Genomic DNA, 18353 nt, shown 5'->3' on the forward strand with positions numbered 1-18353 from the left:
ATTTCTTTATATTTTGAAGGAAAATACATTTTACAAGTCATTGGGAGTACTCTTAGAACATATACCCTTTTACAGCATGGGGCAATCATTCCAGCTGGCGACAAGAGACCTTCTATAACCTAATCAGGGTAGCAGTTAGAAGATGAAGAGCATGATGATGGGGAGGGAGATGACGATGAAGGTTGATAATATTGAGTAATTTGAAAGGTATATATTCCAGTTGCCAACATGTTTAATCTCTAGCCGAAAGATTCATACGGAACAGCAGGTTATCATCAAATCCATCCTCTGACTGAAAATATATTTTTCTTCTATAGATCCAGTATTCACATATTTATATATGTGCCATACACAATTGGACAGTTCATTAATAGAATCTATGTGACAGATAGAAAAGGTCCAAAAGGATACTCAACCAACAAACTTAGCTACTGGGGGGAGAAAGCAACCCACTTATCATCACTCATGGGCAACACGGTGCAGCCTTTAGGAGTTGTCATGTTTGGCTTGCGTGGGAGAACATATATTATTTTACAGGATGAGGACCTCATTCCCACTGGTGTCACGAGACTTTCCATATCAAAATCAGTTGAGCAGTTTGAAGATGAAGAAGAATGTGAAGGTAGGCCAGTTTTAGGCATGAAAGGGGTAGAAAAGGATGTATCCGGTGCACAGCCATGTAAAGAGTCAGATGACAATGTAGCTCTGTCACTCGTTGTAATGGTATCGGGTCCAGAAGATACAATGGACGGATAACAGTTGACTTCAGCACTAACTGTTATCAATCAGATGAGTAGGCTTTAGAGACATAAATTCCATTATCAAACATAAGTGATGTTAGTAACAATTTGGATACCATTTTACCAACAGATGAGTGAGATGCAAATCTAATGAATCTCGCACGTGAACAAACATGTGCTTGTCAAAACCATACTAGCATTAATTAGTGGCAGCATTTCAAGGGGTAGAATTATTTAGTTTTTGTAAAATTTTATTTCTTTTATATAAAATTGGTTATAGACATTAATTTTACTTTAAAGACTCCAATTATGTTCATTTGGATCTGGTAGTTTTGCTCATGAGGTTTGCCACAGCAGGCAATTACATTCATCTCAAATGCAATTCGTGAAAATAGCATGAGCCCATCAACTGAATAGAAGTAAAATTTATTAAAATGTAAACCAAATCTGATACAAAGAATGATTTTTTGGCAACAAGGAATTTCGAAAAAGTGCAAACTTGACTTGTTAGCATGAGCCCATCAACTGGATAGAAGGAAAATTTATTAAAATGTAAACCAAATCTGATACAAAGAACGATTTTTTGACGGCAAGGAATTTTGAAAAAGTGCAAACTTGACTTATTTTTGCCCATTCAATACCAGATCTGTGTAATGCGCCCACATCATATGAACCAGGTAAATAGTCTGCTTTTCAATGCTAGGATGTGGCTCCTAGATATTGTTTGCACTCAAGGGTTTGAACCTAAGACCTAGGGGGAGCATACCTCAAAGGCTCAAACACCAAGGTTCTTACCACTTGAGCCAACCTCTTGGAGGCTATCTAGTGCAGTCAATGATGGTCTAGCAAAATTAGTAATTATGGATTAAAATAGAATATTAGGACGAAATGTATTCCAAACAAAAGCAAGATTCATAATCTCAGGGGGGTTAGGGAAATATTTACCTCTATTTTCCTTGGCTTGTCCCAAATTAATAGTGCATAGATTGATATTCTCCGGGGCTTTGGGTCCAACATGATGCTGCAGATCAGCAGTAACATTTGGTTGTGGGCTAGAAGATGAAAACTCGAGTGTTTTCCACTGTTGCTGAGCAGGTGAAAATTTCATAGGGCTCTGACCTGACTTACCTAAGAGGAAGGCATAGTATCACAAAATATTATGATAAACTGTATTCCAAAGCAAAGGCAAGGGTGCATGATTGTACGTAATCCCCATTTTAAATTGTTTTTCCTTCTCCTTTTTCTCTGATTGGTTAAGTTGACATCAAATCATCATTGATTGATTAATTTCACGTAGGATGTTTGTTCAAAAAAATTATAAAACAGTAAGCAGTGACTACTTCAAGATCTAAATTACTATAACCAGCAGCTTTAAAAGAGACTCAAAACCAAAATACAGGCATTAAAAATAATTTGGAAGAGAGGAAGTCTAAACATTCCTGATACAGGTTCGAGTATTGAAGGCATTTCTACTTTGCTTTGAAGCAGCTTCTAGGTTGAAAGTGAACTCGGACAAATCAGAGATGGTGCCTATTGGAGGTGTGCAGCATTTAAGACAGTTGGCTAATATTCTGGGGTGTAAGATTGCCACACTCCTATGACTTATCTTGGCCTCCCGTTGGGGGCCCCCTTGAGAGCAGCTTCTATATGGGATACAGTGATTGAGAAAGTAGAGCGTCGATTAGCAGGATGGAAGAGAATGTATCTGTCAAAAGGTGATAGAATTACCTTGATAAAGAGTACATTATCTAGTCTACTGACCTATTTTTTGTCCATGTTTCCTATTCCAGCAAGTGTGGCGCTTTGTATCGAGAAATTACAGAGGGACTTCTTATGGGGTGGAATAGGCGAGGAGTTCAAATTTCACATTGTTAGGTGGGAGAAGGTTTGTAGGCCTATTTCGAATGGTGGTTTGGGCATTAGAAATTTGAAAATCTTTAATCAGGTGCTACTTGATAAGTGGTTGTGGCGATATCATAAAAAACCAGAAGCTCTTTGGAAGATGGTGATTGAGAGTAAGTATGTGGGATTATGGGGTGGATGGTGTTCTGATGAAGTAAGAGTGGGGTTATGGAAAAAAATCAGACGAGGATGGGAGGTCTTTTCTTGCTACACTAGGTTTAGTTTAGGAGAGGGGGCCAGGATCAAATTTTTGTACGACACTTAGTGTGCTAGTGGTGCACTTAAGGATCTATTTCTGGCACTTTTCAGGGTTGCAAGTGCCAAAGATGTTTCAATGGCGGAAGTCATGATGATGGTGGGGGAACAAATCTAGTGGAATATCAATTTTAGCAGGGTGGCCCAAGATTGGGAAATGGACAGTTTTGAAACCTTTTGTACTCAACCAAACCAAGTAACCAGCATGTTGATTTATTATAGTGGATACCTACGGGTAAAGGCATGTTTTCGGTCAGCTCGTTTTATAAGTCTCTAACACATGAGCTTTCTATTCTCTGTTTCCATGGATAAGGCTTTGGAGACACAAGGCACCTCTCAAAGCAGCATTTTTTGTGTGGACCGCCTCCTTGGGTAAGATCCTTACAATGGATAAGGGTGATAATTGTAGATTGGTGTTGCATGTGTAAGAAGGAGACAAATTTGTGTATCATCTTCTACTACACTGTGAGGTAGCTCGAGGGTTACGGAACGAGGTTTTTCCCATACTAGATTTGGATTGGGTTATGCCTGAGACAGTAGAGGTGGTCCTAGCTAGCTAGACAGATTTAAGAGGCAACAATCAGATCAAGGCTATATGGAAGATGATTCCTATTTGCATCATGTGGTGTGTGGCAGGAGCGCAACGAACGGATGTTCAAGGACAAAGAGAGATCAATGGGGGAGCTGAAAGCTTTCTTTTTTAGAACCTTTTGTACTTGGGCCATTGCCGTTAATTTTAATGGCCAAGATTTTCATGATTTCCTTGCTTCTATTGCTCCCACGTAGCTAGGACATTCTTTGTACTGAACTTGGCTTTTGCCTATTCTTTTATTAATATACTTTCTTACTTATAAAAAAGAAAAAAAAAAAAACATTCCTGATAAATATAGATTCTTATAATTTATCAAGATAATCCAGTTGGACCCAATGTTGACAGTGATATAAGATTCCTTTGGGATGAGATTGCTGGTTTGTGCAGTTGGTGGGAGGGTCCGTGATGTATTGGTGGGGATTTTAACATTACTCGGTTTCCGAGTTAAAGGTCAGGGGATTCTTGTATCAATTTGGCCATGGTTGATTTTTTCTGATTTAATCTTTGATATGGGCTTGGTTGATTTACCATTGGGAGGGGCATTTCCCTGACTTATGTCAAATACGTCTTCCAAGATTAAGCTCTGGTCATTTCCCCATCCTTTTGGACTGTGGTTCATGAGGGGCGGAGATAATTTAAATTTGAGAATGTGGCTAAAAGTTGATGGTTTTGTAGATAAGGTGAGAGCGTGGTGGTCCTCTTATCAGTTGTTGGGTACACACTACTTTGTTTTAGCTGGAAAACTCAAAGCTGTGAAGAATGATTTGAAAAAATGGAATGAGGAGGTGTTTGGAACATTGGGGATCAAAGAAAGTCTGTTTTCGAGGAGTTACTTAGATTTGATGAAAAGAGGCAGTAGGAGTTCTCCCGGTTGATGAGAAGGAAAGGAAACTCGGTGTCGCCACTGATCTGGAAAAAATAACTCTTATGGAGGAGATTTCATGGTGACAAAAGTTTAGGGCTCTTTGGTTGAAGGAAGGGGACAAGTGCACTAAAGTCTTTCATAGAGTTGCTAATTCTCATAGAACAAATAATGCCATTGAGGTGCTCCACTCGGATGGCAGTGTTCTTATGGATCGTTCAGTTATTAAGGATCATTGTCATTTTTATGAAAAGCTTCTTTCAGAGCATTATTCTTGGAGACCAAAGGTTGATGGGCTGATGTTTGATTCAATTGATCAGCCTATAATGCAGTTTGGTTGGAGAGAATGTTTGAAGAGGAGGTGCTCAATGTGATAAAAGAAATGGACAAAGATCAAGTGCCGGGTCCATATGGCTTTTCCATGGCATTTTTTCAGACATTTTGGGACATGTTAGGGAGGGCGTCATGAAGGTTTTTCTTCAATTTCACTCATTTATGAAATTTGAGAAAAGCCTTAATGCTACATTGCAGTTATCCCTAAAAAAATTGGGCCATGAAGGTGAAGGATTTTCAACCCATCAGTCTTGTTAGTGGTGTCTACAAGATCATCTTGAAGGTGCTTGCCAACCATTTGAGTGTGGTTATGGGGAAGATCATCACAAAGTCCCAAAATGCCTTTGTCAAGGGAAGACAAATACTTGACAGCGTTCTCGTTGCTAATGAAAGCTTGGAGAGTTTAATTAGAGGCAGTGCTCCAGGCATCCTTTGCAAATTGGATATGGAGAAGGCTTTTGACCACGTCAATTGGAATTTTTTGGTATATATCCTGGGTAGGTATGGTTTTGGGGAGAAATGGTGTAAGTGGATGAAGCATTGCATATCTTTGGCTAGATTTTCAGTCTTGGTTAATGGCACTCCAGCTGTTCTTTTTAACAGCACCTAGGGACTGAGACAAGGGGATCCTTTGTCCCCTTTTCTCTATGTTTTAGTCATAGATGTGCTGAGTAGAATGCTGAAGGTGGCGGTGGATAGGGGCTTTGTCTTGGGCTTCTTGGTGGGCAGTTCCTCACATGGCAGCATTAAATTTTTGCAGCTTACTCTGCCATTAAATTTTTACAGCTTACTCTGCTTTAAATTTAAAACCTGGAGGGGAGAATAGATTAATCTGGAATCAGCATGGTAATAAGAAATTCTAGGTTAGATCTTTGTACAAAGTCTTGGTGTCACATCCTTCTACTGATTGTTTCCCTTGGAAAAATATTTGGAGATGCAAAGTGCCTCTCAAGGTGGCTTTCTTTGGGTGGTTGGCTTCTCATGGGAAAATCCTTACTATTGATAAGCTGAGAAAGAGTGGTATTGTTGCAATGGATTGGTGCTTTATGTGCAAAAAGTGTGGAGAATTAGTGGATCACCTTCTTCTTCATTGTGATTTGCCGAACGCTTTGTGGGATGAGGTTTTTACTAAGCTTGGCATTGCTTGGGTGATGCTCAATAGTGTTGTGAATCTTTTGGCCTGTTGGAGAGGGATTCAAGGAATTGTCAAATAGCGGCTTGTTTGGAAGATGGTATCTCTTTGTCTTATGCGGTGTATTTGGAATGAAAGGAATGGTTGCTGTTTCAACAATAGGGAACGCTCGGTGGATGGGATTAGAGCTTTCTTTTTTCATACTTTGTTGCTTTGGGCTTTGGTTATTGTAATGGATGGGATTAGCCCTAATGACTTTTGTGCTGTTTTTCAGCTATAGCATGTAATTAGGTGTTTTTTCTCTTGTATATTTCCTGTGTACTTGGGCTATGCCTAATTATATGGTTTCAATAAATTTCTTACTTACAAAAAATAAAATAAAATAAAAATGAACATATTAGTGGGAACAAATTTGACATATCCCTCCATCCTAACCCATAAACTTGTGAGTTTGAACACAATTTGGACCATGAATTGTACATTGCAAGTAAATCTTAAATTAGATGGTTAAGAAATTTTGTAGTTTAGCATGGACATTGCAATAGCACAATTAACACTTTCTTTGAAGAAATGATTTTTTATACACTTTCTAAAATTGTGCAACATAAACTGACCGCCTTGATAGTTTCAAAATTCAAGAGTGGAAAAGAACCTATGTCATGCAGGGGGATTTGGCTCTGGTGATACAGAATTGTTAGATTCTACGTTGACAGCGCTGGACTACCTTGAGAAGGTAGATCAACACAACTATGGGAAATAACAGTGAAGATTCCTCAAATTGGGGTATTATTGCGCATGTGTCAGTATTTTAACCATAACTTTGGCGACAAGTACCAAAATCATGTATTTGACCCCATTTCGGAAAACTCTTTTCAACACGCACACCATGGTCACATGCTACACTTAGTATTTCACATTTCGACCTCAAAATCAACTAATTCCCCTTCAAATCATCAATTTACATTTTTCCCTTTTAAAGAAACATTTCATTTAACTTTTAGAGGTGATTTTGATTCTGATTTTAGCCAATTTTTGGCAGAATACAGCCTGGAGATGAATTCGAAAAGAGCCTATGGCCAATTCGAAAAGAACCTATGGCCAATTTGAAAAGAACTTCCGAATTGGGGTCTTGTGAGATAAAATGCGCAATAATGCCCCAATATGAGGAATCTTCACCGTGTCTTGCCATATTTGCGCTGATCTGCCCACATAAGGTAGTCGAGCGCTATCAATGTAGAATTTGAGCATAAAATCCCAACTTGGAAATCTTTTTTCGGCATGCACGTCGTGTTCACCATGATAAGCCTGTTGGTCCATGCTTCGACCCCAAAATTACTTGTTTTCCCCTTCAAATCATCGATTTATGTTGCTTTCTGCCTTTTAAGGAAACATTTCTTTTTGGCCTTTAGAGGTGATTTTGATTCCAGTTTCAGATCAGAATTCTTATTTTGTTATGCATTTAATTTTTAGCAATAATTAGGATTTTTCCTTTTCTGCTAAAATTCTCAAAATTTCAGATTTCTATAGCTATTTGAGCTTGGCTTAGGGGCTTTAGAACTTGATTTTTGAATTTGATGAACAGAACCTCTTTCAAAGTTTCCAATCTGTTTCTACGTCTCTTTTCAACCTCAATCTTACAGTTTCTACTGATTAATTAACTAGCTGCCAGAATAATTCCAATTCTATCTGGCGTCACTATATTTCAAAATCCTGAGACGTTCAGATGACGGGATCAGTATATTTTTGGAAAAGATGAAGGCAACTGTTACTGGAATTTCTGAGGGTAAAGAAATCAACTGTGCATGTTAGTCTATTATGTACATCAGACAACACCAAGGCAACATATTTCTGTTTTTATCATAAAAATAAATATATAAAAAGAAAAAGATTCCCTATTCAAGGAAGGGCTTTATTTTGAACTTCAGCATATAAAACCTGATATTATCAGCATCTGCATTAATTATATCTAACTTGTTCGTTTGGTTGTGCAAAAAGCACAAAAATCTAATTCTCAAACCATCCATAAGAATATAATTCTCACTCGATTTCAAAAGACTAGGTATTGGAATTTAGCATTATAAATATTAATTGAAAGACTAGGTATTGGAATTTAGCATTATAAATATTAATTGAAAACGCTATATGAAATCTAATACTTCCTAAAACTAGTAACCACTTGCCAGGCTTGGCTGGTACGATATATGTTATATATATATAATATATAAGCAATAAAAGGAAAAATGTTTACTCGAAGGCTAACATCAATCTTTGTAGATAATAGTGTTGGAAGAAAAATACACTTACATTCTTTCATAGTAGTGTAAGCAACCTTTGCTGCACTCATCTCTGCCTGCTTTTTGTTCCTTGTTTCTTGTCCTTTAAAAACCTTTCCATCTATCTCCACAGTCGAAACAAATATTGGTGCATGAGCTTCACCGGATTTGATTGTATCATAAACAGGTAAACCCAACCCTTCTTTCTGAACAAACTCTTGTAGAAGGTTCTTGTAGAGTCCAGAATCATCCTGAAATATTGACAAAGAAAAAATTTAAAACAAAAAAAAGGAAAAAGTAATATAACCCCACCCCCCAAGAGAGAGATTGCAGATGCAGTACAATACTGATTTAACATGCAAAAAGAAGTTAACAAACATACAAAAAGTGACCTAACAAAAACACAATACAAAAAGAAGTAATATAAAAGGGTAGATGAAGTAGAAGACTAGCCTTTCTAACTCCATCTGGCGACAAAGATGTTAAGGCAAGTTTTGCAGCTGCATGTTCAGCATCCTTAATATTGGAAAAGAACTCTGGACTCTCATAGGTCTGTCCATCAATTGTGACCTTACACTTGAAGCGTCTGGCATGAGGAGGGCCCTCACATTCACAAGAGTAGACAGGTAGACTTGGAGTTCTCTTTTGAGCATAGTTTTGTAGATGGTTCTTGTACAAATGTTGCATATCTATGACCCAAGAAAGAAATTGAAATCTGTAAGTTTATACAATAAATCATCATGAAACAAAGATTGGTATGTTTAAAATATAGGTTCAGTCCTTAAGTGAGACAAACCAATTTAAGAAATATCAATAACCAGAACCCTAGATACAGTAGTAGATGATTTTTTTATTAGAAAACCAAAATAATAATTTTCCAAACGAACAGGGGGCACCAGCCAAGTAAATGAGCATCAGGGAGTATACAAGGAACAAGATTATGCAATAGAAGATCAACTGACTCGTTATAACCTTTGCATATGATACACAAGGAATTTTATTTCTGCAACTAAGGTACCTTAGGCTCAGATTTCTAAACCACTAAAGTTTTTCTTACCTCTAGATCTATTATCATCATTTTCTTGTAAGGCAGTTCCATTGACTTGAGGAGTTTGGCATATTTCTTCTATCTTTGGTTGCAATGTGTGCTCGGTAGTGAGTACAACATCCAAATCAGTACTTTCAGTTAAAGAATCTGCAGGAATATTTTTTGAGAACCCAATATGAAAGTATGTAAATTGCTCATGCATATAGATTGCAAAATTTGGAACTTCGAGATAGATATATCATAACAAACTAATTCCTATGAAGAAAAAAAAAATCCTAGATAATTGGCAAGTAAACTAGCAAACCACATAGCAGTAGAGTGCAAGAATGAAACGTTAGCCAAAAGAATGAATCAACTGAGAGTTAGACATAAATTAACTACATGAAAAGAGCAAATATTATTTAATACACAATTAGTTAAAAAAAACTCAAGGACTTCAAAGACAACGAAAATGACTCATCCTTGGTGATAATATAAAGAACTTGAAAAATAAATTTGATACTCACATTGAGAAGATTTAGGCTGCTTTTGGATGCTGAGGTAATCTCCAATGATCTGAGTTGATATATGAATAGTAATGTTTTGTTGGTCCCATTGAGATGTGTTTAAATGTAAATATGTTGAGATTTGTGTTTAAATATATGAAGTAGGCTGATTCTTCCTCTTTTTTGAACAATAGTATTCAATGGACTGTTGACTTCGTGAGAAATGCAAATGATTGGTAAGTCACTGTAATTTCAGATTTTCTTCGCAGATTATATGGGTTGAAGTTTGTTCAAGGCAGTGTAGACAGTTTGTTGTGGATTCCTGAGAGAAATTTCAGATCTTCAGTTTACTCCTATTATAATGCTTTAATCAATCAAGGTGTAAGTGATTACCCCTGGAAAAGTATTTGGTAAGTTAAAGTGCCGAATAAGGTATAGCTTTCTTCTGTTGGCTTGTGTCTCATGACAAAATTCTGACCACAGAAAATCTAAGAAAACGTGGTCTTTGTATTGTTGATTGGTGTTCTATGTGTAAGAAAGATGGCGAATCAGTTAATCACTTGTTTCTCCATTGTGAGGTGGCTAAAAGTTCGTGGAATGTAATTTTTGGAAGGATGGGTATTTCTTGGGTGATGCCAAAGCATGTGGTGAATTTACAAGCTTGCTGGAAGTATGCTGGGCAGTGTTTTCTCATCACAAGAGTGATTTCTTTGTGTTTGATGTGGTGTCCATGGCTAGAAAGGAACGGGAGATGTTTTGAAGACAGAACGTTCGATGGAAGAAATTAGGGATTTTTTCCTCAAAACACTATGTCTTTGGGCAAAGGCTTTTGTATTGAATGGTGATGTAGTGTTGGAGTTTTTCTAGTTTTTTCCTTCTTCTTAGCCACTGTATGTAGGTATTTCCTCTTGTATATTTCCTGTGTACTTGAGCTATGCCTATTTACAGTAATAAAACTCTTATTAACTATAAAAAAATATATATATATATGAAATAGGTTGAGATAAGTTTAACTTTTTGTTAGGAAGTTGAAAGAGTAATGGGTCCCATCAATGATGGATTTGAGATGGATTTAGGTAGGCTTGCCAACCAAACACAACCTTAGAGTGTGTTAAGGCAGACGTGCTGAAATTTATATTGACGTTTAAGAACCATAAATGTCATCCCTAAGCATTGGATTCTGAGTTCGGGCGAACTTCAACTAGGGCCCATGGGCCATATTTGTCTCATTGGATTAAAATTCTATGATTTAATTTTTATATATATTTTTATGATTAGTAATTTTTATATTTTGTTATTGTTTGACGGAGTGGGTTTTGGGCTTTATTTCACATGGTAGTAAGTGGTTTATGATACAGGGCTTGCTGTCCAGCCAACTGGAAAGCTTGTGGTGCCAGCTTGGTGCCCAAGCAGTTTAAAATCGTTGACTTATATAAATTGAACGTTTTCCCCACACAAAAGTCAAGTTTTTGCCAATATTTCATAGGGCTGCTGACAGCCATAAGCTTCAAAGACTTCCCTTAATTAAATAAGAAAGGTATTACGTGGTTTGATCACCGGGAATAGGACTTGGGACAGATCGGAAGTTTCGCAATCTGTTGGGCAGCAGAACATTGAAATTTCTGAGCATATTAGGCAAGTTTTTCACTCATTAACACACAGTAATACAAATGGAAAGTCTCTTTTTTCTTTATAGCAGAAGTTGACTTGACAGCAAGCTCGCACAGCCAGGAAATTCCCCATTAAGAGGCTGCCAAGATATTTGGATTAATTAGGAAAGAGATTGACTCTAGAAATCTTCTAGGCACAGAGCTGTACAGCCAGCATTAAACACCAGTCGGCCCCTAACGTCGCCCGTCTGAAACCTACTGCCAGCCCCAAAAGTTCCCTTCTGGTGCCAGCTTAGCGCCCAGACTTAATTGCCATACATGCCAACAGGAAGAATACTAGAAGAGATATCTGCCCATATTTTGACCTTGCTGCACCACAGAACTAATTTAAGAGAGTTTCCTTTAATTTTAAGCAAACCCCCAAGAAGCAGGGCTTCCAAGTCCAATAAAAGCCCTGAATAGGTGGCTGCCGACTCTCTGGAATTTTGGGAAACCTAATTGTACAAGGAAACAACACCCAAGGAAAGCCTAGAGGAAATCCAGCACCATGTCGCTGCGTTGATGGGATGAGACCCTAACAAGATTTTCAGGAACCAAAAAGGGGCTGCTAGCAACACAAAAGCAGCCGCATGCACATGTGCCGCCCCTTCCAATTAGATTTAACCTTAGATAAAAGCTGCTGCTATTTCCTAAAAACAAGAAACATACAAAGCATAAAACACTAGTTTCTAATTGTGCCACCAGCCTCCAAGAAATTCCATGATATCCCTACTTCTGTTCTTAAACAATCTACACTCCCAAGGGAAGCCAAGAGAATTCGGCAGCCAGAAATCAGTGCAGCCACTCCCCTCTATTCACCCAAGTTTTCTGGTTTAGGTGCATAGGTGCTGCCACTAATCCTCCTCTGTGCCACCCCATCCAAGCCAAACTCTTGAGTTTAATTGCCAAGAGATTGGAAGGATTCTCCTAAAACACTACTGAAACCAAGGTGAGGAATAAACTAGATAAACCCTTCCTATTCTGTGTTATGTGTCGGATTCATGCACTAAATCTACCTATAGTTCAGCTGTCCAGGTTGAGAACAGAAGAGTTCAATCTTCTGTGTTTCACCCTATATTACAGCAACTCTAAAGTAGGTAGTTCTCAGAAACTTATGCAGTCCTTGGGTGAATTACGAGCTATTTGATTATGCCTCTTAAGGAATACTTCTCTCTATGTTTTACAGTATCAAGGGACTGAATTTAGGGTGCTTGATTGCTGCCCTAAGTGTGGCCGAAAGCCCTAGGTGAATGTGCTCTCAATGAGTCTAAACTCTCTTCTATGAGACATAGCCTGATTCAAAAGCATGCACAGGAGATCACTATACATGCTACTATACCACCAAAAGCAGGATACACACAAAACACATGCTGTCAGGAGCATCACAGCAGCATGAAACAGCCATTAAACCATGATTTCACATGCTTGACGTGTCTAGATCTAAGAGGCACACCTAAATCACATGTATATTACCCACACTCAGCATGTACCATGTTTTTAAGTGTATATTCATAACTAAAAAAACAGATTTTCTGAAAGGTAGAAATTTAGCATATGGAGCATCAGTTTAATCAAGTGCTAACGAGTCCTGAAATGACCATTTTCCTGTGGAAGAGCATATGGCAGACGAAAGCTCCTTCAAAAGCAACTTTTTTTTTGTTTGGACAAGATTCTTACTACAGATAATCTGTGGAAACGACGGGTAATTGTGTTGGATTGGTGTTGTATGAGTAAGAAGCATAGGAAATTAGTAAATCATCTGCTTTTACACTGTGAGGTGGCTAGCATCACGTGGGATGATTTTTTCTCAAGAATCGGATTATCTTGGGTCATGCCTTTTAGATTGGTGGATTTCCTTGCAAGCTGGAGAGGCCTCCATGGCAATTCACAGGTAGCGGCAATTTGGAAAATGGTTCCAATATGTATGAGTTGGTGTATTTGGAGGGAGATAAATACTAGAAGCTTCAAAGATCACGAGAGAACAATAGATGAGCTAAAAGTTTTCTTTCTAAAGTCTTTGTTCTTATGGGCGGGGGCCATAGTTTGTAACGGACTAAGTATCCATGACCTTCTACTTTCTATTGTAACCTCTAGCTAGGTGTTCCTCATGTATACTTCCTGTGTACTTGGATTTTGCCAATTTCTATGAATATAATTTCTTGATACCTATCAAAAAAAAAAAAGCATCAGCCTGAACAAAAATTTCTGAAACCACAATTTCCTGCATATTTGACATGTTAATATTTGATTTAGCAGCTGTTGTATGATATACACAGCATGAAGAGACCAGAAAATAGAGGTTTTGAAACCCTATGGCATACTTGACATGTGACATGCATAATTCTTTGAAATTTCGAAAGTTTTGAGCATATTAGCCTCTTTTTTTACCAAAAGTTCATGAATCTCTTATAATACATCAAAAAGAGGGTGCTGTCAGCAACCCTGAGTGGGCCAAACAGCTACTGTTTAGTAGTCTACATGCATTTTAACTTAACAATAAATCATAAGTGCATGTCTACACATACGTACACAGCATATAGGGAATACATGACCCAGAGTTAGCTTTTACTCACTGTCACTAGGTAGACAGCAAGCAACACTAAGGAATATAGGTTCGTAACTTAGTCAAAAAGTATGAGTTCTGAGTAGAGATTGACATGGAATATGCATGTAACTTAATAGGTGCTTGATTGACGTGCTTAGTTGATTCTCAAGGCTAAGGAGATAAGGTAAAAGACATAATTATAACCTGTGTGTGCCACAATTATTTTATTTTGCATAAGAAAAAGTGTTGTTTACTTATTCTATGGAATGGATGCCATGTCATGAAAATCACTCAGGTATGTTATGATTATTAATTGTCATAAATAGATGTCATATTATTGTAACCATATTTATGTACGTTAATATGACACCGTGTATGAATATGACACCATGAACATCATAAAGTCAAAAACCTGAGCCGAATCAGGCTTAAGTACCATTGAAAAAAAGTAAAACAAAAACAAAATTGAAAATCCAATCATATAATCAATTTCCTCATTTACTCGGCATCCAAACAAACAAATTACAAATTTTATGGAAGCTACAGAAACAAAAAAAGAGCAATTTTTATAAAGACTTTTACCTGGTTCAGAGGGAAGTGAAGGTTGTGGGAAATGACCGAAAGATGAGACAATAGAAGCCTGAGGCGGGGGAGGATTAGGGTTGGTGAGGTGGTGGAAGGCAACAGAAGCAGCATCGTTTTGAGCCTCTTTAGATGATCTACAAGGGTTTTGTGTGTGGAAAGATCCACCATTGACAGTCACAGTGGCCTTGAAGCGAGGGTTGTGGTCAGGGCCGTCCTTTATGGTTGTGTACACCGGTACACTCCACGATCGTTTGTGGCAGAGCTCTTGCAGCCTTGACTTGTACATCTCGCTCCTATTTGTTTATCTCAATTTTAACACACCTAACCACATAGATTAATTAAAAACATGAAAAAATAAACATGAAAGACTAGGATTGTTCATTCGGATCCGGGCCAGGTACTCGGGTATACCCATACCTGAATCCAGGTACCGGCCCCAGTTAACCCAAGTTATGACTCAGGCCAGTACCCAGAATAATCCATGTTTTTGAAACCCGGAATCTGGGTACCTAGGTTGTACCCGAATTTTGTAAAAGCTTTTTTTATGGGATTCACTTCTCTATTCTTCTCATATATATTTTCCTTTAATCATCATGCAAGGGAAACATATGTACGGTAAACTTCATTATATCATCGTTCCACTTCTCATGACTTTCTTTTCTTTCAAAACTAACAATCACCACTCATACCATCATGCCTATACTACTAACCATGTCGAACAATTAAAAAGACTAAAATCACAACAAACAATCAAACATGCTGCATCCTTTTTTTCCTTGTTTTTGGCTTACACGTCTCTTTCATTTTGGACAAGAGAAATCCTGAACTTAAATGTCATTCAATCTATGGATACAAAGCAGATGCCGGTCTCATGACATGGAAGATCAGTAAGTAGCTAATATGGTTGAGGCCCACAAGAGAACTCACTGTTTCTCTCCTCTCTTAGAAAGATGATGTTAATTTATATAATGAGCAATGGTTAAAATATTCACAAAGCATTTGATTCACCCTTTTGTAGCAAAATGTTTCTGGGGAAGTGCTCTCCAACCAATATCCTGCCTGCAAAATCCTCCTGACCAGTTAATTTCATCAACAGCCTTGTAAGCTCGATCCTGTGCCTCTTCAAGACCTCTTCCACAAAAATAGCAAGTCAGACACTCATCATCCACGACTATGGGAAAGGCCTTCCAAAGTGTTAATGTTAATCTGATAAAATTTCTTGGTAGGAGAGAAGGCAACAAACAAATTTCAAACTAAGTTCTACGAAATTCTGAAATCTCAAACAAATCTCATTGAATGTTTAAACAGGAAACATATATATAGCATTTTGATCAATCTCAATTGCTGTAGCATATTTATCTCCTGACTTCACTCATTGAAAAGGAAAACTGAAGTGGGGAAGGGGTTCAGGAAAATCACTGAAAACCCGCATATTTATCTACTGATTTGTAAATTATTTTCACCATCTAACAGAGAGTGGGTTCCATTTGAATAGGTAATTCAAATGAAAATTGAAAGCATATTTTCATTAAAATGACTGGACACCCGCATACTTAAGCCTACTGGTTTCTCTTAAAACTTAAAAGAAGTGCTCAATGAGCATTCGGTATGTTCAAAGTTAGACCATCCGAGTTCCTTCAGACAAAAGGTTACATGATTTCATTCAGGAATACGCATAACAGACCAAAAAAGGAGAAGCAAGAACAGAAGATTTATCGATGCACACATCCATGTGGTTTCATTCAAGTAGGTCCAACTCTAAAGTTAGTCTCATTTCATTCAACCAAAATAGTAAAGGAAGATCCCTATTCAAATATTCTGTGCCTACGAGAGAGAAACTGGAGAGAGAAACTACCGAAACGTCCGGTGAGACAGAAACGGTGGCGGAGGCTCGAGAATTCAGAGAGGCAAGGGTTTCGGTCCTTCGGCGGCGGCGGCTATGGTTGCAAAAAGCGGCCGCGCTACCACGGAGGGGAGATGAGAACTGAAGTTGGTAGCGTGGGGTTTGAAGAAATGCAAAGTGAAGTACAATCACGTGAAAGAAGGGGCATCAGATTCGTTCAGGAGGAAAGTACCAAGCTGTTCTGTACTTGGTCCGCAGCTGGGCCCTCAACGAATGGCTAACGGGCTGAAGTTAGGCCCATTTCTATCCTTGTAGGATACATTTGAATAGTAAAAAATGTTAAAAATAGTAATGAATAGTAATAAAAAATTTGAAAATACCTGAACTATTCTTGCTACCCAAATTAATTTGTAAGAGTTTAAGTGGGTCTCAGGCCCTTTATTTCTTATTTCAATACCTTGGTCGGTACAAGGCCTTGACCTTTAACCATTTCCATTCTTATTTTATTTTATTCGCAAGTGTTAGTTGTCAGGGCTATGGCTTGAGTATGTGTCATCAACTATTTTGTACACATGGGGAATCTGTTTTGGAATTATTTTTTTTTAAGCAAACTTGATTTCATTACACTAAAAAGATGATTCATGAAGAGGGGGTGAGGTTCCCTAACAAATACCCCAAAGCAATAAATAACAATGCATAGTGGTGGAAAAAAGAAAAAAAAAAGATTTATTTGGGACTCATTTCTTGGTCTCTACCCATGTCCTACAAAAGAACTATCGTCTTATAGAAAGACGGAACTGCACTACACCTGAGGTAGTGAGACCTCTATTGGAAGTGGTGGAGATGGTGGATACACTATCACTTGTTGTCTTGAGGTGATTTTTGAAGATGTCCATGATTTCTCTTGCAAGATCACAGTTTAGTGAAAGGGGTAACATAGGATAGCAATTAGAATCTAACCCGAGTCGCTGGTGAGGGGACAACACCATTGGTGGTGGTGCATGCAATACACGTGCCACCTTAGGAGGAAATCGGACGAGCTGATCTGAAGGATCAATGGTCGGTGAAGCCAAAGGGGCTGCACGTGGCCACAAAAAGCTATTCCAGAATGCGGCTGCGTGTAGTAAACGCGCACGGCAGGGGCCTGCGTGCATCAAACTCGTTGAGCAGAGTTGTAGTTTTCTGTTGCAAGCATGAAGATTGGTGGCTGTAGAGGCTATAAAGGCAGCACATGTAGAAAGGAGGATTCCAGGAAGCAGTAGATCGACGATAGTAGGCGCTACAGAGAGAAAACAAAACGAAAAACAACGGAAAGGAAACAAACGGAAAACCATTTGAACATAAGATCCACTGGGACTGGCTAGGGAAGGAGATGGTCGGAGCCAAAGCTTTAAGCCCCGTCTGGCTAGTGATGGGTGGAATATCCTAAAGACTGTGGTTAGGCGACTATACGGAGAGAAAATGAAAAAAGAGCCAAAACTCCCCAAGTACAGTTTTGTTTTGGAATCATCTTAAATGAATGGAAAAACCCTAGTTTTCCTTATCTCTTTCTAATTCTTGGAGGCACTTCCTTCAAAGAGAGCTACTACCCTATCATTTTCTGCTTTATTTTCCTGTTGTGTTACAAGTGGTATTTAGAGACACCAATCATTGTGCACTAGGTACATTGATATGGCTAAAGGGACAAGAATCAACCTACTGATGGGCTCATTGTCCTAAAAAAAATCTATAGAATTCCAATGTAATGATCTGAAAAAAGTAGCTAATGCTAAGTTTACACACTTAAACACCGAAATAGCAACTCTCATGAGGCAAAATGAAGCAATAGTCTAGCAGCTTGCTCTTTTGACAGTGGAAATGCAGAGAAGAGATCCACATGTTAGCCTTAGGGATTCATCTTCAGGTGAGCACGTAAGAGACAGATCTAAAAATATGGAGCTGTTGCAGCCTTTTCAGCAACAACAATATCAACAATAGCAACACATGGGAGATATACAAGCTTGAATAGTGAGGTTAGACTTTCCCATTTTTAATGGTGAAGAGCTTGCAAGTTGGATTTACAAAGTTAATCAATTTTTCTATTTTCACAATACAATATCACAACAAAAA

At 38.1% G+C, this 18353-nt stretch overlaps 1 protein-coding gene across 6 annotated transcripts; it reads right to left on the reverse strand.

Annotated features, from left to right (window-relative positions):
• Positions 1–269: 269 nt before the first annotated feature.
• On the reverse strand, positions 270–16447 carry LOC122277511 (double-stranded RNA-binding protein 4-like). 6 transcript variants are annotated; one of them, XM_043087515.1, is made up of 8 exons: positions 16257–16447; positions 15410–15532; positions 14399–14722; positions 9147–9284; positions 8543–8778; positions 8121–8340; positions 1686–1859; positions 270–775 (listed from the first exon to the last, which is right to left on the reverse strand). In XM_043087515.1, exons 3-8 carry the CDS (start codon positions 14685–14687, stop codon positions 429–431), a joined length of 1404 nt encoding a protein of 467 aa, XP_042943449.1. In that variant the 5' UTR covers positions 14688–14722; positions 15410–15532; positions 16257–16447; the 3' UTR covers positions 270–428. The 6 variants fall into 6 exon arrangements, with proteins under 6 accessions (XP_042943449.1, XP_042943446.1, XP_042943443.1 ...); XM_043087512.1 differs by having other exon boundaries at positions 1686–1868; positions 14399–14694; positions 16257–16446; XM_043087509.1 differs by having other exon boundaries at positions 1686–1868; positions 16257–16445.
• Positions 16448–18353: the final 1906 nt, after the last annotated feature.

Source organism: Carya illinoinensis, chromosome 9, assembly GCF_018687715.1.
Source record: "Carya illinoinensis cultivar Pawnee chromosome 9, C.illinoinensisPawnee_v1, whole genome shotgun sequence".
NCBI classification, from domain to species: Eukaryota; Viridiplantae; Streptophyta; class Magnoliopsida; order Fagales; family Juglandaceae; genus Carya; species Carya illinoinensis.

Excerpts from the sequence above, each read along its gene's own strand:
- LOC122277511 (XM_043087513.1), bottom strand. The coding sequence starts at position 14,687 with ATGTACAAGTCAAGGCTGCAAGAGCTCTGCCACAAACGATCGTGGAGT. Across the intron at positions 9,285-14,398 it reads TTCACTTCCCTCTGAACCAG|ATTCTTTAACTGAAAGTACT; the intron begins GTAAAAGTCTTT and ends ATATTCCTGCAG. Across the intron at positions 8,341-8,542 it reads CGCCAGATGGAGTTAGAAAG|GATGATTCTGGACTCTACAA; the intron begins GCTAGTCTTCTA and ends TCAATATTTCAG.